At 55.8% G+C, this 19,852-nt stretch overlaps 8 protein-coding genes across 8 annotated transcripts; 4 read left to right on the plus strand and 4 right to left on the minus strand.

Moving 5' to 3' along the window:
- Window positions 1-7: 7 nt before the first annotated feature.
- Window positions 8-1,278, plus strand: JCM15063_004896 (uncharacterized protein; the record flags this gene model as incomplete). Its single annotated transcript, XM_076679827.1, has 4 exons — window positions 8-143; window positions 208-794; window positions 865-930; window positions 1,012-1,278. The coding sequence occupies 4 exons, from the start codon at window positions 8-10 to the stop codon at window positions 1,276-1,278; spliced, it is 1,056 nt and encodes a 351-aa protein (XP_076533098.1).
- Window positions 1,279-1,605: 327 nt separating this feature from the next.
- On the plus strand, window positions 1,606-5,256 carry JCM15063_004897 (uncharacterized protein; the record flags this gene model as incomplete). Its single annotated transcript, XM_076679828.1, has 5 exons — window positions 1,606-2,239; window positions 2,316-3,982; window positions 4,061-4,346; window positions 4,417-4,613; window positions 4,687-5,256. The coding sequence occupies 5 exons, from the start codon at window positions 1,606-1,608 to the stop codon at window positions 5,254-5,256; spliced, it is 3,354 nt and encodes a 1,117-aa protein (XP_076533099.1).
- A 386-nt stretch (window positions 5,257-5,642) lies between these two features.
- Window positions 5,643-7,596, plus strand: JCM15063_004898 (uncharacterized protein; the record flags this gene model as incomplete). Its single annotated transcript, XM_076679829.1, has 2 exons — window positions 5,643-5,847; window positions 5,930-7,596. 2 exons carry the CDS (start codon window positions 5,643-5,645, stop codon window positions 7,594-7,596), a joined length of 1,872 nt encoding a protein of 623 aa, XP_076533100.1.
- A 384-nt stretch (window positions 7,597-7,980) lies between these two features.
- JCM15063_004899 (uncharacterized protein) lies at window positions 7,981-10,008 on the minus strand (the record flags this gene model as incomplete). The annotated part of the gene is made up of 2 exons (XM_076679830.1): window positions 7,981-9,747; window positions 9,832-10,008. 2 exons carry the CDS (start codon window positions 10,006-10,008, stop codon window positions 7,981-7,983), a joined length of 1,944 nt encoding a protein of 647 aa, XP_076533101.1.
- A 794-nt stretch (window positions 10,009-10,802) lies between these two features.
- Window positions 10,803-12,382, minus strand: JCM15063_004900 (uncharacterized protein; the record flags this gene model as incomplete). The annotated part of the gene is made up of 5 exons (XM_076679831.1): window positions 10,803-11,227; window positions 11,298-11,313; window positions 11,377-11,648; window positions 11,715-11,808; window positions 11,876-12,382. The coding sequence occupies 5 exons, from the start codon at window positions 12,380-12,382 to the stop codon at window positions 10,803-10,805; spliced, it is 1,314 nt and encodes a 437-aa protein (XP_076533102.1).
- A 727-nt stretch (window positions 12,383-13,109) lies between these two features.
- SUP45 (translation termination factor eRF1) lies at window positions 13,110-15,351 on the minus strand (the record flags this gene model as incomplete). The annotated part of the gene is made up of 11 exons (XM_076679832.1): window positions 13,110-13,135; window positions 13,225-13,328; window positions 13,399-13,416; window positions 13,504-13,517; window positions 13,586-13,958; window positions 14,025-14,524; window positions 14,595-14,823; window positions 14,897-14,930; window positions 15,007-15,036; window positions 15,135-15,148; window positions 15,299-15,351. 11 exons carry the CDS (start codon window positions 15,349-15,351, stop codon window positions 13,110-13,112), a joined length of 1,395 nt encoding a protein of 464 aa, XP_076533103.1.
- Window positions 15,352-15,624: 273 nt separating this feature from the next.
- On the plus strand, window positions 15,625-18,190 carry JCM15063_004902 (uncharacterized protein; the record flags this gene model as incomplete). The annotated part of the gene is made up of 5 exons (XM_076679833.1): window positions 15,625-15,694; window positions 15,801-16,032; window positions 16,121-16,740; window positions 16,819-17,003; window positions 17,084-18,190. The coding sequence occupies 5 exons, from the start codon at window positions 15,625-15,627 to the stop codon at window positions 18,188-18,190; spliced, it is 2,214 nt and encodes a 737-aa protein (XP_076533104.1).
- A 199-nt stretch (window positions 18,191-18,389) lies between these two features.
- Window positions 18,390-19,778, minus strand: JCM15063_004903 (putative asparagine synthase; the record flags this gene model as incomplete). Its single annotated transcript, XM_076679834.1, has 2 exons — window positions 18,390-19,010; window positions 19,080-19,778. The coding sequence occupies 2 exons, from the start codon at window positions 19,776-19,778 to the stop codon at window positions 18,390-18,392; spliced, it is 1,320 nt and encodes a 439-aa protein (XP_076533105.1).
- Between the last annotated feature and the right edge of the window lie 74 nt (window positions 19,779-19,852).

Below are 19,852 nucleotides of genomic sequence, written 5' to 3' on the forward strand. Positions count from 1 at the left end.
TCGCAACATGTCAACCGACTCCGCTGCCGCAGAACGTCAGAAGAAGGCCGCAGAGCGCCAAGCTCGCCTGCTTGCCAAAAGTCAAGCGCGACTCGAGAAGATTACGGGAGCAGCGAAAGGCGAAGGTCGCATCATCTCGGATTGTGAGCAATGCGTGCCTATCCAGGCGGAGTCGGACGGGACGCTGACTTGCGCTTGGTACCACAGCATCGGTAGGGATCGCACCTCGAGCGGTCACGTCGAACCCGCCTGCACCGACTTCGCTCGCCGATGTCAACAACCAGGACGATCCGGCCGAAATCGATCTCGCAGCGCTCCAAGGTGCGAAAGGACTACAACAACAACTCGCACAACTATCGGGCATGAACGCTGGAGGACCTGGTATGGGAGGTGCACCTGGAGGTGAAGACATGATTGCCCAGATGCTCGCCCAAATGACAGCGGGACCGGGAGGCGCCGCAGCTGGTGGACAACCTGGACAGAACCCGTTCGCAGGAATGGGAGGAGGCAATGGAGTCGGGAACCCGTTCGCAGCTCAAGCTGGTCAATCTCCCGTCGCACCTCCTCAGCCCAAGACGTTCCTCGACAAGGTGTTCCCGCTCGTGCACCTCGTCGCGATGGTATCACTTGCAGTGTACGCCGTCGTGTGGTGGGAACCGAGCAAGAGGTTCGGACTGTACGGTTCGAGCGAGACTCGAGGCATCGACTGGGCTGCATGGGGTGCGCTCGCTTCGAGGAGACCAAAGGATGTCGGTGTGGTTGGACAAGTCGTCGGAATGCAACTCGCCGAAATCGCAAGTCTCGCTCGCTTGAGCTCTATAGGATTTCGAGTCGCGATTCTGACCTGCAAATTCCTTCGAGCAGCCTCTCCTGTGGATGTTCATCAGTATCGAACTCGTCCTTCAGACCTCGCGCATCTTCCTGCTCAGGGTGAGTACTTAATACATCGATACAGTGATACCGACTCGAGCTTGACTGACTCGCTTGCGTTCTTCTCATTGGCGTGCGTAGAACCGCCCTGCTGCGCCTGGACTCCTAAATTCGGTCCTCCCGCTCCTGTCGCAATTCTCGCCTCAACTCGGGCTCGTGCTGCAGACGGCTACCCGGTACCTCGCCCTGTTCTCGACTTGCCTCAACGATCTCGCCGTTCTCGTGTTCTGTATCGGCATCGTCATCCTCGTGGGACAGTTCAAGACTGGAGCACCTCATGGCGCGACCATCCAGATCGTACAAGACGCGACGAATAGCATGCTGGAAAAGGCGACAGGAGATTTGTAGCTTCTCAAACCCCTTCCTTTGCAATCGCAATCAGCCATGTAATGTGCCAAGTACATAATCGACATATTGCCGCGCTTGTCCACGCTTGATCCGACGATCTGCACTATAGCGCCGGGTTCGGGAAAAAATTGGGGGAGCACGCGCGGCGTCCCCTTATCAATGCACGCGGAGGCGATATTTGCCGCGATTCGCTTTGCCGTCCCGTTCTGATTCGCGCCTGCTTTCGCCAACGCACACGACCCGCTCCGACCTCGACACACGTTCGCTCGATCATCTTGGCGCCTTCCATTCGGACCGATCCCCGTCAAGTAGGCGTGGCCCACCACCATGTCTTCGGCTCAGATCCGACTCACGGAGCCTCAAGTGTTCCTCGTCGGGTCTCTCGAAAACGAACGCGCACGCGCACGTCAACGCCGGGCGCATGCGAGGGAAGCTGCCCACGCTAATCGCACCCCGACGGGCGAGACTCCTCCGCCTTCCCCGGGTCCGTCTTCTCGGCGGACTTCACCGGAACGAGAGGGCAGGGGTGCATTCCACATCAGCGCGAGTCGAGCAGGATCACGCTCGCGACCTGGATCGAGAGCGGCGAGCCCTGCAGCAACTCCTCGAGGGAGAGTCGGTTCGCACCTAGCCGGGACTCACAACAACCCGGATGAGGGCTTCGTCCCACCCAACAGTCGAGGTCGCAGCGCGAGTCGCACACGAGCTCCTTCTGCACAACGTCAGGGCGCACATAGCGAGAGCCTCAGTGTCGGCAGAAGTGGTAGTGTCGTGCGCGACGCGGAACAACACCTGAGCACCGCGACGCCCGAACCGCCTGTCGTATCGTCGAATTCGGCACTCGACGAACCTCCGCCAGCGCTCTTGCGTGGACTCTTGACCGTCACTCTGAGTAAACCGACTCGGGTCAAGGAGATCCAAGTCCGGTTGAAAGGCACCGCGAAAACAGATTGGCCAGAAGGTCAGTACATGGCCCGCGCCCTCGTTCCTCCTAGTCCCGTATCCTCATTGAGCTAGAAACTTCGTACTCAATTCAGGTATTGGACCACGTCGGCTCGATGTCGTCGAGGAAAACATCTTGATCAACGTGACCCACACCTTTTTCTCGGCGTCAAACTCGAGCACGACGCGCCGAGCAGCATCGGTCGACCCAAGCTCACGGAACGGTCGCGACGAATCGCGCGGACGAACACCAGCACGAAGAGCTGCGAGTGTGGCTCCCGGTCGCGATTCGAGCCACGGACGCTCGTTCCCGCACAACAGCCTCTTCCCGAACGGCCTCGAGAATCCACCTCCGACTTCCCGCCGAGGCAGCGAGACTGCACACTCATCACATCTGCTGTCGAGGATCTCTTCGAACGACAGCGGCGCTACCTCGACACCTGCATCACTTCCTCCAGGAGTTCGACCTGGAGAAGCAGCCCCGGCATACGAGGCTGTTCCCTCTGCTCCAACTTCTCCGCATGCGTCATATCCATCGTCCCCGTTCCACTCTCGCCCGTCTTCACCTCTCGCATCGGCGCCCTCGTCGCCATTGCATCTTCCAGCCACGATCAGCGAAGAAGTGCCTTCTCTCGATGAGCTAGATCTCTCTGCAAGTCGTCCGGCGTATCCCCGTCGAGGAAGTGCGACCCCTCTTCACCTACAGGGTGCAACGACGCCATCTCGCTCTCCGCTTGGAATGTCTGCAGCCCTTCTGCCGACTGCTGATGCGCAAGACACCAACGACAACAGTAATGATCGCTCGCGGATGCCACGTCTCGCGCGCAGTTCGACACGCGCGAGTCAAGACTCTGAGCATTCAACATCGTCGTCCCACACGAGCCACTCTCACGAAGCGCACGAAACGCATCCAGGCGCGAGATCTACCTCGTCCCTTGTCTCTCACTCTTCCACATCAGACCACGATCGAGGTCGATCCACCAACCGAGCAACTGCTGCATCGGATACCCCACCGACCGATCTCACAATCGAGACGAACGGGATCTCTCGCAACTCTCGTTCGAGTCTCAACTTGTCTTCAAACATGTCACCTTCACCCTCAGGTGCGACTTCACCCACCTCATCTCATGCTCCCCGACTACCGAGCGCTATGAAAGGGGCCAAGTCTTCGAGTCGATCTGGATCGCGCGCACGGTTCTCGCTCGGAGGGATCAGCGAAGTTCTGCGAGGCAAAAGTAGCAGTCGAGTTCGAACTCCGAACCACGAAGAACTGCATGTTCCTCCTCCTCCGACGATCACTCGTCGCGACTCTTCTCCCGACGTCACAAGATCGAGCGGCCGGTCTCAGTCGAGGGGTCGCAAGACGGCGCTCAAGGTGCTCCGAGAAGCGCTCACGACAGGGCACGCTCATTTGCACGACCAGGAATCAGGAGAAAAGGCAGACCACGGTCACGGTCACGCGGACGAGCACTCTTCAGGAGATGGATGGAAAGAGTTCAAAGCGGGAACGTACGTGTACCCGATCTCGATTCCGATTTCGGGCACGTTGCCGCCGACTCTCAATTGCGAGTTTGGATCGGTCGCGTACAATCTCAAAGCGACCGTCGTACGAGCGGGAGCGCTCACGCCAAACTTGACGGCACACACGGAAGTTCAGCTCGTCGCGATGCCTGGAGAAGACGACACGGAGGAATCGGAGAGTATCGTCGTCGAGAGGTTCTGGGAAACTCAAATGAAGTACCATGTCGCGTTGAGTGGCAAGGTAAGCACATCGTGTCTCTCGTACTACGCGACCACCAGGAAAAGGCTCGTTGACGCGTTTGAGGATCTGTTCTTGCAGAGTTTCCCGATCGGAGGTCAAATCCCGCTCACAATCCGATTGAGCCCGTTGGCCAAGGTCAAGGTGTTCAGAATTTCGGCTCAGCTAGAGCAGAAGACGAGCTATTTCGCTTCGGTCAATTCTGGTCGCAAACTCACGCGACACGAGAGTCCGCGCAAGGTCATGCTCGTTCGAGTCGATCACAAGGATCCCGATGAACCCATGTTGCCAATCTTGTCCGACTCGCAGAACGTCCTACTTGATCATCCGCTGCGGGACTGGTTCATCAACGCGACTTCGTCGGACGGTGAGACCCACGCGATCTTGATCGCTTTCGGTCAGCGCAGCTTGCTGACATTCCTGAGTCGCGTCAACAGACTCTACGCCGTCCCTCTTGGACCCTGACGGGCCTTGGCATCTCGAGCATCACCTGCAACTGCCCGACTGTTCGTCCAAGATCAATTTCTCGACTGGCCACGAAAAGGCCAACATCGCGATCAGCCACATCCTCAAAGTCATGATTCGAGTCGAGCGAGGTGACGACGAATACCTTGATCCGAAGGGCAAGAGAAAAGTGAGTCGGGATCCGCGTTCACCTTGCTGCGCTGAGGTCCTCGATTGACGTCTTTTGACTGTGTCATCACAAGCGCTGGGATATCGTCGTCGAAACTCCGGTCCATCTCTTGTCTTGTCGATGTGCCCAGAATCTCTTGCCGGCATACTCGGCTTCGAGCGCGACCCTCTCGACGGGTCACGCCACGAGCTCGAGTTCGGGTTCATCGTCAATCATCTCGCGTGCGCTACGGACCGCAACCGGAAGTTCAACCCCTCACGACCACACTTGTGGAACCGGAATCAATGGGGCGGCACCAGGATCCAGTTCGTCATTGACAACGTCGGGTACGACTTCGGGTTCAAACTCAATGGGGTCAAGAGCGAGCGGGATCGGTGCTTCGGTCATGCACCCTCGAGGATCAAACTCGTCGCACCAACACAGTCATCATGGGATACTTGGAGTGGGAGGAGGAGGTGCACACAGTCATCATCAAGCTCCGGTCGCAAGTCTCGAACAGAACTTGTTGTTTGCGAGACTCATCTCAGGTGAGACCACTCCGAATGGGGAGACGCCTCCGACTTATGCCGAGGTATCTCAATCAGAGATGACCCAAGGCGAGTCACGAGGCCGGTCGAGCGGCGTGGTCGTTGTCGACGACTAAAATACCAGATATCAACCAACCAACAAAAGCTTTTCCGGAGAATTGTATCAATCGCATTTTACCTCGGATTTCTTATGTATTCCTGGATCTATCTCGCGCTCAGCAACAGAAAATTTGGTAGGAGGAAGTTCCTGCCTGTTTTGCAAAACTATCATATTTGTCAAATTCAATTGTTACTTTCATTCCTGAGGCCTGACCCCTGATCCCCGAGCCGAGCGATTTCGCGACATGCGGGGGAAGTGCTTCTCGTGTGACCTGCTCTCCCTCTCGCCGAAGATCCCCTCATGCCGAGTCGATTGTGCTTTTGAGCGACAGAGTCTTGTATCAGTAAGGAGTTACGAAACCCCAGGACCTTCGAAAGTCCCGGTGACATCCACGGCCGACGAATGTCGAAATCGTTTGTCCTACCTCCACCACCTCCTCGATTCGCTCAAACCTTCGACTCGGATCGAGATCAAGTCGAGCCTGTCACCTGGCAGCGATCGAACGGACATGCGAGGATGGAAGAGGAGGAAACTCGTCAAGTGGGGAGCGAGACCCACATTGATTGGGACCTCAAGACGGATGCAGAACTGCACGTGCAGAAGCTAGGTAAGGATAATTGATTTCTTTGACTGCAATTTCTTCTTGGGAGGGGATCGAAAACTCAGCTGGACGGTCGCGTACACAACAGAGGACAGATTGAAAGAGCTCTCGCAGCACCGCGGTCAAGCTGCGAGCTCGCCTCTTGCATTCAATCAAGCTCAACCATTCGAAGACGAGGTAGACGACTCGTATCGGTCCGAAGACGATGGCGCGAAGGAGAATGACGAAGCCGAAGCCGCCGGGCACGATGGCGAAGGAACGGCGCTGCTCTCGATCGCAGAGGGCGACTTCAGCGACCCCCACCAGACTACCAGTGAACATGACGATGGTGACGATGTTGAAGAGGAGGAAGAGGAAGAGGGAGACGATGAAGCCGATTTGAGCGACATCGTAGACGATTCTCGACCGGGTCCGAAGCGACCTCATCGTCCATCCGGGTTGACTGCAGCACAACGGATATCATTCAGTAATTCTGTCCGAATCTCGGGCGGGATCCGCTCACGACCTCACAAGCATCGGCCACCAATCGACAGCCGCATGCGCCGTTCGCCGTCAGTCGAGCGCACGAACCCGCTCGCACGAGATCCTCGTCCTCAGAATGCACCTTCTCCCCTACTCGTTGCATCAGTCACGTCATCGAACGCCAACACTCCGGCTCGCGCAGCTTCTCCAGCCGGACGAGCGGCATCTCTCCAGTCGCTTGCGGTTCTTGCACCTCGACCTCGTCGCCTCTCGTCCTCGTCGTCCTTCACACACGCTTCTTACGCATATTCGGTATCGCCTGGATCTCAAGTCCCGTCCCGCGGGTCTTCCCCCTGCTCTTCGATTTACGCGCCATTGCAACCTCCGTCCAAGCACACTCCAAACCCTCATTTCGTCCGACCTTCACCACGCCTGCAACGACAACAGAGTGCATCTGGATTGTCGTTTCAGGAGTACCTTCGAAAAGGCTACGATGCGCTCGAAGCCTCGGACGAGGACGGAGACGATTCGGATGCGCTCGTGCCCAAATCGCCTGGCTATCGAGAGCTCGTCGATCGACAACGACAGAAACGTATGCAGTGGGAACAACGCAAACGGAAAAGAACGCTCGAGGATCGACGCAAACACCTCGAACTCGGCGAACAAGTGAAAGATCCTCCTTCAGAACCTTCGAAAGGGTTCTGGTCGAGCCTCAAAGCGTTCTTTGGATCTCCTGAACAGACCACGTTCGGTTCGGGGATTGGGAGAGCTGGAGGAGCGTTTGGGAGTCCTACGGTCGTCTTTCGTCAATCATCTAGATTACCCAGCTCGAGGAATCATCGCGCAGCTACCCTGCTACCGGTGAACAAAGTTCGAACATCGCCGTTGTCGTCTAGTAGTGTACCCGCTCCGACCTCCCCCCCTGTTCGCCCCAAATCGATCCTCTCGACTTCTTCTCGAATACCGAGCGAAAACCTGCCTCCGCTGCCTCCTCCTCCTCCTCCTCGGACCCGGACTCCTCGAACACCTTCGACCCCGGTGCGAAGTACCTGCGAACCTCCACAATTAGCATCTCCCCGAACAAACCCGAACGAACTCGATGGTCGATTCGGCTCGAGACCGTTCCGATACCTGAATCCCTCGTACATTTGGTACAAGTTGCACGAATTGTTTGAAGCGGTCAAGGGTGTGTTTGAAACCGCATCGAAAGGATTGGCGAAACAAAAAGAACGCGAACGATTGGTCAAACAGCAGCAGCAGCAACATACGAATCGGGGATACCAAGCTGTGTGAAAAGAAAGCAGGTCCGCTTATAATTCGTTCGACGCTTTTTTGGGATGTACGGGGGTTGGCTTTGTTTTGTTGTGAATCGATTTTTGTTTTTTTTATTTGTTCTGACACCACGAATTACTCTCTCTTGCCCTCATCACATCACATTTGGCGGCTATAATGGCAGTTTGGAGGCGGTCGTGAGAGATTCGTTTGAGATTGATCTTTTGTAACGTGAGAATGATATCCGTCCATCCGAATTGTGACATCGGGGTGAATAAATACAAAAGAACGAATACAAAACGAGGATGGATGCGATGGAGGTTATACGAAGGCAACAAAACAAAAGGTACGTTACAACAGGCGTGTCACGTAGGAAGAGGTCGAGGAAGAGGATGATACAAGATGTCATCTTGGTGGAACGTGAACTGCACTTGATCGTGTTTGACTGACGAGTGAGACGAGGGGTTTGTGGATCGCAAAGTCTTCCGATGCAGAAGTTGCTCCGGTCAGATCTCCCTCGTCGAGTTCGGCGGCGGAAGACGATTGAGTCTCGTCATCACCGGAGAAAGTCGAGTCCTGGGAGGAAGACCGGGTCGATTGGAACGTGGTTGAAGCGGTTGAATCGGATCGCGAACGAGAAGGTTCGAGCGGATTGCAAAGCAAAGGGGCAGGGGCAGAAAGCAAGTCGGATTGACCAAGCGACGAAGATTCTTCTTCTGTAGACGAGGTCGCAGCGAGCCCCGAACGGGATCGAACCCGTTGTACGTGATTCGGAGCTAGCGGAGTCCCGTCGAGAGGCGCGAGAACCGTATGACTCGAGCTTGCGGTGATAGGCGGGGTGTAAAAATCGGGCGAGCGAGACAGAGAATCCACTGAAGTCGGAGGCGACTGGCTGTACGGGTGGAAGCGTTGCTCCATCGATTCGGGGAACTCGATGATCTGACTCAAATTCGGCGACGAGGTCGAAGCGGCAACCAATCCTCCCGCGACCGCAGCGGCCCTCGTCGAGTCGGTAGCCTGCAGAGTCCCGCTTTCCGAACTCGTCCTGCGGACCATCGGGCGGGAGCTCGAAACCCCTGCCTGAGGTGGCTTGCGCAGGACTTCGAAAGTGCCTCGGTGTTCTGTTTGTTCGCCTTCTAGCAGGTCCCAGCTCATGGTCGAAGCCGACGAGCTGGCAACGCTCGATGCCCGCGATCCCGCTCCCTTCTTGCCCAGTTTCAGGGCGCGAGCCCATAGGTTGCCAGTCGACACCGGGCTCGAAGGCGAAGGGATGGCTGAGCTTGTGGCGGTATGAGACCGTGTGCGGTCACGTTTCGGTCGATTGTTTTCAGAGTCGCCAAAGTAACTGTCCGAGAGCGAATCTTTTCGCTGCCTCTCAACTGGGGGCAGGACCTTTTCGCGCCGCACTTCGGTCGGGAAGGTACCGATTGGCGATGGAGACCGGGCCCGACGTGGAGGACAGTCATGAGGCATCTCGAATGATGTTGGCGAAGAGACGGGCGAGCTGAAGCTGAGGGCGAGTGTTGTTCTCCAGCCACTCTTGCGGGACGAGACAGGCGACGAAGACGGTGTAGGAGATCTTGAGAAGTACTCGGACGACGGACGCAGGAGGAATTCGTCGTCCGTGCGAATGACGGGCAAGGCAGGCTTGTGAGCCGCCGACCGACGCAATTTGCGTGGCCCAGCGCTCGTGCGTTTCTCCTTGATGGTCGTGTCGCGATCGAGCGAGACTTGACTCGATAACGGGGTTTCGTCCCCAGGTCGGATACTGCCGTAAGATGATCGTCGGTCTGAAGGTGCGGAATCTTGCTCAGGCGACAAGAGAGGAGGCACAGGGACCTCTCTCAGCACATCATTCGTGCTCTTTGTACGCGGATGCGCTGGTCGCTCGTCTCGAGAGGGTCGGCGGGCGAGAGAGAAAGGAGAACGCTTTGTCGGTTCGGGCACCAGGCCTGGTGAAGCGAGGGGAGGTGTGTGGGCAGAAGGGCCTGGCAAGGATGAAGGCGCGATAGCGATCGAGTGTCGGTGAAGTGGCGAAGGTCGAGGCGGACTAGAGTCTTCGTCATCTTCAGGACAGGGTACGGACACGCTCGTGCCTGACTGAAGGGGGTATTTGAGGCGGTATTCCGCAAGGAGGTCTGGACGGATCGTGACATCAAAGAGCCCGTAGCGCTGCAGGAATTCACGTGAACATGTCAGTCAAGCGAGTCACAATTATTGTATTTCCACCAGGACAAGGCGAGGCTCGGCACTCACCTCGAGCTGGTCGTAGGAGGGAGTGGGTGCGTCGTCCTCTGCGAGCATCTCCCGGAATATGAACCCAGTCGCGTTCTTGCTCGATGTGTCCTGCTGTACCTCTTCCTCCTCGGGTCGTAGCACGAGCGGATCTGCAACCGCTTCGATTGGAGCTATGGGCGAGGCAGCCATATCCATCGTGCGCGTTCTGGTGGCGAGAGGTTCACAAGTGGGGGCGGGCAAATGGTCCAAGTTTGCCGGTTGCGACTCTATAGCCGAGTCGACGAGCTGTCCAAATTGTAGCTGCACCTCTGAGCGCAGCTTGAACGCGTATCCGGATCGTGGGCAAAGGAGCGGCACAGAGCGGGCGCAAAGCGAGCGGTGGCACCTGCTGATGTTCCTTCGTTCGAATCAGATCCTGACGTCCGTGTCCTTTTTTCTGCCGATGGCGAGTTGGGCGACGCGCAGACGAGGCGGCGCGTACAAGGTCGTCGAAAGGAGGGCTGCACTAGTCACTCAAGTGGAGGGGAAGCCAGACAGCCAAAAAAAACAGGGACCTTGCCGGGCTTGTTTGCCGAAGACTTTCGCTCGCGCCCCCTTTTTTGCAAGCTAATGATCCACATACAACCCCTTACGTACGCGCAACTCGAAATTGAAACCAAGCAATGTGGGCTCCCGGGTGATCGACGGACAAGTTGTTGGCAATGCGGGCAATGCGCGGGTTGAGAAAAAACTTTGAGGGGCCTTCCTATTCAAGCTCTCCCTCTTTCCTTTGGCTTCCGAGATTTCCTGCCTCGATATTCTCTCGGCTTCTCAAACACCGACGCAGACAGCAACAACACAAGCTCTTGCGATAGACAGGTAAGGTTGTTAGTCTGACAAAGACGACCAAGTAGTGGTACATACGACAGTAGATAATATTGCGAGGAAGAGTGGTACAAGTTGTCTATATGAAGGGCCCGACGAAGCGATACTGTGTAATCGTGGTGGTATCACACGCTCGAGCGTTCAATCTTGGGCAGTCTCGCGAGGAACTGCAAAGCTCCCTTCCAGATCTCTTCCCTCTGTTCGCGCTTCCAGAACCCAAGCAGTAAGACGTCGTGGGGCGTGTCCTTTGTCACGACGACCTCGACGTGGTTCCCATCCCTCCTGAGGTACTCGACGAGCCTCTCGCATTCGGCTTGTCCGCGCTCACCCGTGCCGTACGTCACGAAGCACGGAGGGTGGTCATCGAACGTGTGCGGTTCGATTCCGGTCCTTCCTGGCGACAGGTACGGCGAGAGGACGAGGTTGCGAGGCTGGCGTCCGAGCAAATTGTGCACGAGGTGATGTCGGAACGGTCCTTCCTCGAAAATGTAGTCGCAGTCGTTTGAGCGTCGAACATAGTCTTCCGGCTTGCAGTCGAGGAAAGAATGAGCTGCAAGATGTGGAAAGGATCAGCAAGAGACAGACAGCGCGAATGGGACTATACGTTTTCGGCGGCTTACCTGGATTGACCCATGGCTGGAAGACAACAAATGAGGTGTCAATGAGCGGACATAATGGACCAAGCGAATGGTATCTCACTGAGAATAGGATGAGCCCTCCTGGATCTGCGAGACGCCAGGTCACTGGGTTCTCGTGAGGGCTTGTAGCCGGTCGTTCCTGTCCTCTCCCGAGCTTGATCGTGTCTCTGACCCATCGCGCGAGTGACAGGGCAATGTTGGCCCCGCTCGAATCGCCCATTAGAATGATCTGGTGGGCTGGGATGCCTCGCTTGAGTAACGCGACATAGACCGTCACAGCGTCTTGAAGTTGCGATGGGAACGGGTATTCAGGGAGCAATCGAAACTCGACAGCTGAGAAGGAACAGAATTCATGTCAGTACTGTCCTCGCCGTGGGACTGTGTTCGGCTCGGACTTGCCGTGCATCGAAACGAAACGCTTCTCGCGGTTGAAAATCGTCTGTGGCATGACTGTGCTTTGCGCTTTCGGATGCGCCGTGTTGTGTGTAAACGCCTAGCCAGACAATCAAGATATCAGCAATGTCGTACAAATTCAGTCAGGGTGAAAGCGATGGACCTACTCCTCCGTGGAAGAAGATTCCGACGAGTTCGCCTTGGTTTTCGGCAAATTCGAGATTCTTCTCCGTCTCTGTCCCGCTACGTCGGTTCTTGCGGTACCAGCTAAACAATCCGACCTTGTTTCTCATGTCGACATACGGATCATCGACGATCGTTCCTTGGACCAAATCCTTCTCGACCTCTTCCTCGATCCACTCGAAATTGATCCCAGACATAAAATTTCTGAGGGTGCCCGGTTCTTTGAACACGTCGCGAGGACTGATCTTGAACCCGGCCGTGTCCATCATGGCGAGGTACCTTCTGACCGCTTGAAGGAACACGGCATCGAGCAATGTCCAACTGGCTCGATCGCGTCGTTTCGGGAACAGCGAGTACACGGTCGCGTGATACGGCAACAAGGCCAACAATACAACGAACTGGCTGAGGACGTGCAGGTAGTTCCATGGTGCTCTCAGTTGAGGTGAAGGCGGGGTTGGAGGATCGGTTCGTGCGCTGGGATCATCCGTCATGACGATCGTCTTGCTGCTCCCGATGATGAAGCGGCTCGAGAGTGAAATATCAGCGAAGCGAGAGCGTTTCGAACTTGAGAAAAGATGAATGAACAAGAACCAAAGAAATTCGAGATCGCGATGCGTCATTCGAAAAGTTTCGGTATGTCTGCCGGGACCCGGGAAGTTTACCTTTCCGGGCGACGAGCGTTGCAAGTTTGTCATCAAATATGGAGACCAAAAGCGAGGGCTACGGTACATATGTACGTCGAGCTTACATAGAGATAACGAGGTAGAATTCCTCTCTTCTCTCGCTGAACAAGAAATAGAACAGGTAGAAAATGTATATCGAACTAAAAAGAGAGAAAGGGAAAGACCGGAAAGCAGCAAGAACTCAAGAGAGAGAGAAAGTGGGAGGATTGAGAACTGTCAGAAAAACGTTGGAGAAGGGAAGCGAGGAAGTGAAATCATGGATCGATTCATTATCTCTGTGAATAATCAACAAATCGTCGTGAGAGACCGAGACCGAGAATATAGAAGGGGGGGAAGTGAGAGGCTTACGAGAACACTACTCGAGTTACTCGAGACAAAGCGAATCCCTTTCCTCGGCTCCAACGTCGACGGGTTCTTGACCTCGACCACCGACCGAACCCATCTCGTTCTCTGCGACAATTGTAAACGGCAGAGACCCGATCGGTTCGGTTCCCCCCTCCTCCTCGAGAGTGAGGGAGAGAACCTGTCCTCGCCTTCAGACGAAATCTTCGTCGGAATCGTCTGTCGGGTTCGAGAAAAAGGACCAGCCATTCATGTCAGCAAAACATGCAGGTGGTCGAACATGGTCAAGTTTCGGGGGCCGAACTCACAGAACTCGTCATCGTCTTCTCCGGCCTCGAGGTTGTCTGCCAACTCCATAAAGTCGACCTTGTACCTCAACAGACCACCGATGCCCGAGAATCCCTTGACGAATCTGTACGTGCCAGGAGGTCAAGTTGTCAGATCTCACGCACAGTTCGCGAAACCAGGGCGAGTAAGCTCACTGAGACCCTTCTTGAGACCTAACAGAGTGAGCGCAAAAAGGGAAAAAAAATCAAGTGTCAGTGGGTTGCGTTCTGCATTTTGGTTAGACAAAGGTTCGGCCTTACTTGTTGGTGATGAACTGATTCCGAGAAAGAACGTCAGCATGGCACGTGCGAGTAGTCGACAAGAAAATGTCCGGAAGCTCACCTCGAGCTGAGCACCCATTGAGGTGTAGTTCTCGGCCAACCACTCGAGGAGGGGTTGCGACTCGCGGTTCTGCTCCATCTCCAATCCAGTCGTTTTGTCGATGAACTTGGCGCGGTCCACCTCCGAGAGGGCGTTGATCCCGGTGGCGTTCTCGGCGGCCTTGCTCTGGTTCGCGGCGGGAGGAGGCGCGTGCGTGTGCACGATGATCTCGGCTCCAGTCGAGTCGCGCAGGTAGTGACGCGTAACGTCGAGGTTCTCCCACACGATGAGGGTCTCGACGGCTCCCATCTCGAGACCGCGGAGCGTGTCGTCAACTCCGAAACAGTACTTGCCCGTGTCGTGCGAGATCTCGTCAAAGTATTGCTGGATCAACCTGTCGAATTGGCCGAGTCAGTAACCGATCAAGACGTGCCAAGTCTCGAGACGATTCTGAACGTACTTCTTTTCTTGGACGAATTTAACGTTCGAGAGCGACTCGGCAGCCAACTCGATCGCTTGGTTGAATCCGTTCTCGCCTCCGTACGAAACGTCGACAACCTTGATGACCTTGGCGTTCAACCGACCGTCGAACAAGTCGGACTGGTTCAATTCGGTCTTGAAATCGGCACTACCGGCGAGGACGAGACCTTGGACGTTGACCTTGTCGTCCGTGATAAAGTGCTGCACGGCATGTTCTGCGACTTTGCGCACGTAGTTGTGACGCTTCTCCATACGCAGACGCGCGAAACGCAACGCCGACTGACCACCACGACCGTGCTTCTTGGGCAAGTCGACCGTAAATTTGTGCACCACCTCGCGCGTGTTGCCCGCGAGCGTACCGAACAAGGCACCGTTACCGTCCATGACGATGAATCCGAACTTGGCATCGCTCTCGAGCAGTTCGGCGAGAGCCTCGGTGTGGAACTTGTTGTCGCAGAGGTACAACGAGGTGTTGATCGGCTGTAAAGACGCGCGACGAAGCTCAGTAGGCGTACAGGAAGTCGTGTGCGTCCTTCCAAAGATGACTGACCTTGAACGGTTCAAAGTCAATGTTGACCTTCTTCTCCTTGCCCTCGTCGGTCAGGATGGTACCGCAGTAGACGACGAGACCGTTGTTGGGCACACGCGAGTACAACTTGAGACGCTGCTGGGTCGAGGTGATCGCAGCGAGCACCGAGAGTCGGTTCACGCGCGACTTGATGTTCGACGCGGTTCCGTACTCTTGAGTCAGCATGGACGAGAGCTGCGAGATTTGCGATCTGCACATGTCGGGCGAGAGTCAGGATTTCCCCGAGTCGGATGACCACAGAACCAGGGTCGGTTTAGGCGTACCGGGGAGGAGCGATCAAGGAAATCATCGAAGTTCCTGTCAGAGTGAACGCAAGCGAAGTCAGCAACTGCGGCCATGAATTCGGCGTATCATCTCTAGGAACTTGACTCACCGGCACCGCGAGCGGCTTGGAGACTCTGGACTGCAGTCGACACCGTCACGAGACAATCAGCAATCAATCATCGCTTGATCGCGTCAATAGACGCAATACGCGCGTCTAGAGCCAGATATGAATCTCACCGAGCTTCTTCATTCTGGTGTGAGCGAAGCATCGAGGCAGTGCGAGGGAGATCAGGAGCGAGAACGTCAGTGAGTTTTTTTGCGGAGTCGCCCACGGCGGCGATCCCGCGCGCAGGATAGACTGGCTGGACGAGCCAGCGTCACGATGAGCGAGAGATGCTCACTTCCAGACGGCAATGTTTGCCTCTTGCTGGGCATCTGCGGGAGTGGCCGACATGATGAAACTTTGTGTTGTTGGCGAGCGAAGCGAGAGGAGACGCGAAGGGTCGAGAAGGGGGCAAGAAGCTGTTGCGATCTGACCAAGAGAAGGCTAGGCGTGACTCGACTGGCTACGGTGGATTCCGGAAGCGAGGCTAGATGAAAGCGAGCGAGAGGCTCGTGCAAAGGGTTCTTTTGTGACCAAATGTAATCGACCTTGTAATACGCAATAGAGAGGCGGCCCCCACCTCGTCAACGGGCGTGACGCTCTTCCCGCTTGCACTGCGAGGACATGAAGCGGACACAGCACCTCGTCCTGCCCGATCCTTACGCGAGTCGAGTCACGACGACCTCGTCCCACCGTGAGCGCTGGCGTGTCTCGCATGCCGTTCCCCACTCTGCATTCGGCACGAGCCAGGGGATCTCGAGCGATCCCAGACTGACTCGATCGTTGACGACACACTACAGCACAGCTGCGCGACCTCCTCGTGTTCACTCCAACAACGGCGAGCGAGGACAACTCGGTCACGTGCGCGACGTACGACTCGCTCGCATCTCACTCGCTCTACCACGACTGTCGCCCCGAGTACACCTCGCTGCACTTCTCGCCCTGTTGTGTCACGTACGGCTGTGGGCTTGTTGCCGCCGGAGGACAAAATTCGGAGATCGCGCTCAAGTCGGCTCAACGCGGACAAGCATGGTGAGCTGTGGCCCTTGTGCCCTCCTCGCCGAGGCCCAAGCTAATCTAATCCGGTACCGCGCGCTCGTGCGCTCATTTGGATCATCAGGTGTCACCAGCAGGCACCGTACCTTGAATCGAGAGAGACGTCTACGGTGGCGACTCGCCAGGCACGTGCACCGATCAGCTCGATCGTCAACTCGCTCAACATCTCGCCCGCGCCAAACAACCCGTCACAGCCGAGACTCTTGGTCAGTTCGAACGACGAATGCATCAAGGTATTCGACATTGTCGGCCGCGTGCCCGATTGGAGAGGTGCGAGGCGCAGGCGTGAACGGGCGCGCAGGGACGGATGGTCTGTCACGGAAGACAGTTGGAACTTTGATTCACAAGAGGAAGACGATGTCGAAATGGATGATAGTGGCGGCAAGAGTGAGAGCGAGAACGAATCGGTCGAAGAATCACCTTCGTTTGATGAAGGAGGTCCTTGTCGACTCGTCCCCCGGCGCGAATTTGATCTTCATTTCAGGACTCCAATCAACCACTGCTCCGTCTCTCCTGACGGTACCAAAATGATTGCAGTCGGTGACACGGAAGAAGTATTCCTCTTCAACGTCAAGATCAACGGGGAATACGAACTGGTCGACACGCTCGTAGGTTTGAACCGAGATGCGAGTTTCTCGACCGACTGGGATCAAGACAGCTCGTGCTTCGTGATTGGAAGTCAAGGTGAGCACAGATGTCCTACACGATGCCTCTTCTTCTCGGTCGATATTTTGCTAAAGCTTGCACTTTTTGCAATTCAAGACGGGGTCGTCTCGATTTATGATCATCGACAGCTCGGTTCGGGCGAGCTGGCTACTTCGACCATTCCCCGGACTGTTGCGACTCTCAAGACTACGCAGAATGGCCCTGCTGGTGCAGTCCGCAAGGTCAAGTTCAGTCCGGGCGGTCGAGGCAAACTCGATGGAGCACTTCTCGCTTTCACAGAAGTGCGTAGACTTGTCCCTGTAGCGTCTTTCCGCAGGCAAGGGGAAAGAAGCCTGATTGTATACCTCGACGCTCTGAACAGCATCGCAATCGGATCCACTTGGTCGATGCAAGAAATTTCGAGCATTCTCAAATCCTCGAGATTCCGACCGCCCTCAGCCACCCTGCTACATCTGAATCGAGCCGTCAACTGCCGGGAGATCTGTTGCGAGTCATGACGGGGCCGCAAGGTGAAGAGGCGTACGAGCTGCCCTTGCGGATTCGACCTCAACCGAGGACGCGACGAAGGGCGTCAGTGCGCAACAGCGATTGGGAAATGACACCCGGTTCCGGACCCGGTGAAGCGGCTCAAGCCTTGGCCGGGGAGAGGACGAGGGTGAATGATAGAAGAGACGACCGGAGCGAGTTCGAGATCTTGTCCGGCAGAGCTGAAGCGGCAGTTCTAAGAGCCAGGGAACTGAACCGGTCGCAGCGTGAACATGCAGGATCGAGCGTCCGTCGAGACGGCTCGAATCAGGAAGACGAGCTCGTGGAAGATCGAGATGATGCCGAAGAAAACGAGGACGACGAAGAAGGGGCGGAGGACGACGAAGAAGACGAAGGGGAAGACGAAAGCGACAGCGATATCGACGATCACGCAGAACCGCCAATATCGCAAGCGCATGTCCGCCCGAGCACTAGCGTTTCGTACGCGGCTGCCGCAGCGACTCCAGCCATCCGCGTACCGCCCTATAGTAATTTGCAGAACGATACGCATCGGAACATCCCCTACACGACCTTGTCTCGGTACACGCATTCCGCAGCTCAAGCTGACAGTACAACCCCGAACCCGGTCCTGTCGCTGTTCGCCGCTCCTCTCGTCGCTCCGGGGACGACGAGGTCATTGACGCCGGTCATCAACGAGCCCTCTTACCCAGATCCAATGTTTCGCAACCCTCGCGTATATCCATTCTCGACGAGTACGAGCTACCCTGTTGTCCTCGCAGGGGTAGGAGCAGGAGGGTCCACCACTCAAACCTACCGTGCGACTTCGAGCAACTTCCCACTGTACACGAGTCCCCTCGATCTGCTCGGACTCGACTGGGACGAGTTTGGCGAGAGGTTGCTCGTCGCAACCGATCAGAGAGTGTGGGAATGGGACGTCGATACGAGATCGAGGAGAAGCAGAGGCATTTTTGGATTCGCCTGAGCTTGCACAAAGACCCCGGAAGCGCAACCTTACTATCGTAATGACATTCAATTCATTCCTTGCAAACCGCTTGTTCACACATTTTTTCTCTCTTTCTTGCTTGTCACGTATCCTCTCGTTGAAGCGAAAAGAACATGCAGGTGGAGACCTCCTTTGTCTTGCTACTGATCTTCCGAGCTCACGCTTTCACAAGCGCCAGCTACAAACGATCCGTCCCCTTTGCCCTGCCTGTATCTTGCTCCATCTTGGCCGTTCTTGCTCCGAAATGGATCGCCCGCTTCTTGTACCTCCACACGCGCTCGAGTCCAAATTTCCTGACCAACATTCTCAACAAAAGTTTGTCTCCCATACCTTCTTCGAACCGCATGTCGCATTTGTGCCACACGGGGAGATCGGTCAAAAACGCGACGACCGGACTCGCGAGGAACGGGTATCGAACTTCTTTCGACATGGAACTGATGATCCGATCGTCCCGTCCCAAGTTTCGACTCGACAATCGATTGAGGTCGAGTTCGAGTTCATTGATGAGTGAAGTCCATTTGACATGTCCTTGCGGCGAGTCTGGTAGCGGTGGAGGCACGAATGTGCCTTCGTCGTCATCGTTTGGAGGAACGATCGGAGGTTGATACAAGTTGTACGCTTTGCGATGTCGCGCATACCCTCCCAATAGCTCGTCGGCTCCCAATCCGCTCAAGAGGACCCTGGCGGTCGACTCGTACGGTGCACGGCATGACTTGTCTTCATTGTCGTTGATCTCCCCTTCTGGTCGAGCGAGGAAACCTCTCCCTCTTGCGGCAAAGTAGAACGCGATTGCAATACTCTGTCGATCGTCGATTTGCGCATTAGCTCAATTCAAATCTGGGGATGGGACAGAGGGAAGAGTTCGCACGAGATCCATGACCGTGTCTTGAGGTTTCATGAGCTCGATCACCCGTTGCCGGTGTTGAGTCATCTCTTCGTACGGAACGTCAACTTCGACAAAGTTCCAACTCCGGTCCGGTTTGAGCTGACAGAGGTCTTGCCAGCTCGATCTGCCCGTCAATCGATCCGGCACATCGTAGATGGACTCTTGCTCTTTCGGTTCATAGACCTCGTCCTCGCCCTCGCCCTCCTTCTTCAGCATCGTCTCTTCAACCGCACCAGCTGACTCAGAAACTCTTTCTTGTTCTCGCTTGATCCGTTCTTGACGCTCCTTTTTCGTCTCCTTCATCTTCTTGTTCTTCTGATTCGGGTTCGGATTCGCCCCTCCCGCCACGGATCGTTCAAATTGCAATTTTCTCGGGTTCTCGAACGCGACATTGATGAGGTCGATCCCTTCCCCAACAGGCAACACTCGATCGACCAAGAAGGCCAACGCGGTACAATCCAATCCTCCCGAGAACAGGATTGCGATTCTTGGCTTGTCCCCTCCCGAGAAGGGAATGGTTGCTACTCTCTGTCGAATCGATTCGACGAGCAACGCTTCGAACGTTTCGAGCAGGTTCATGAACGATTGGCCGAGAACTGGAAGTGGCGGGAACGACCGTGTCATCGCGAGCAAAGCGCCCATTGTCGGTAAAGAACGATTGAGGCGATTGAAAGGATACATCTGAAAGAAAGAGGAAAAACCCCTCGGGTTAGATTGAGCTTCCTTGTCCAAGAAAGAGGCAGAGTGGGGGGGGG

This window comes from Sporobolomyces koalae, assembly GCF_050403365.1.
Source record: "Sporobolomyces koalae JCM15063 DNA, S_koalae_JCM15063T_v1_ctg27, whole genome shotgun sequence".
In the NCBI taxonomy this organism is placed as follows: domain Eukaryota; kingdom Fungi; phylum Basidiomycota; class Microbotryomycetes; order Sporidiobolales; family Sporidiobolaceae; genus Sporobolomyces; species Sporobolomyces koalae.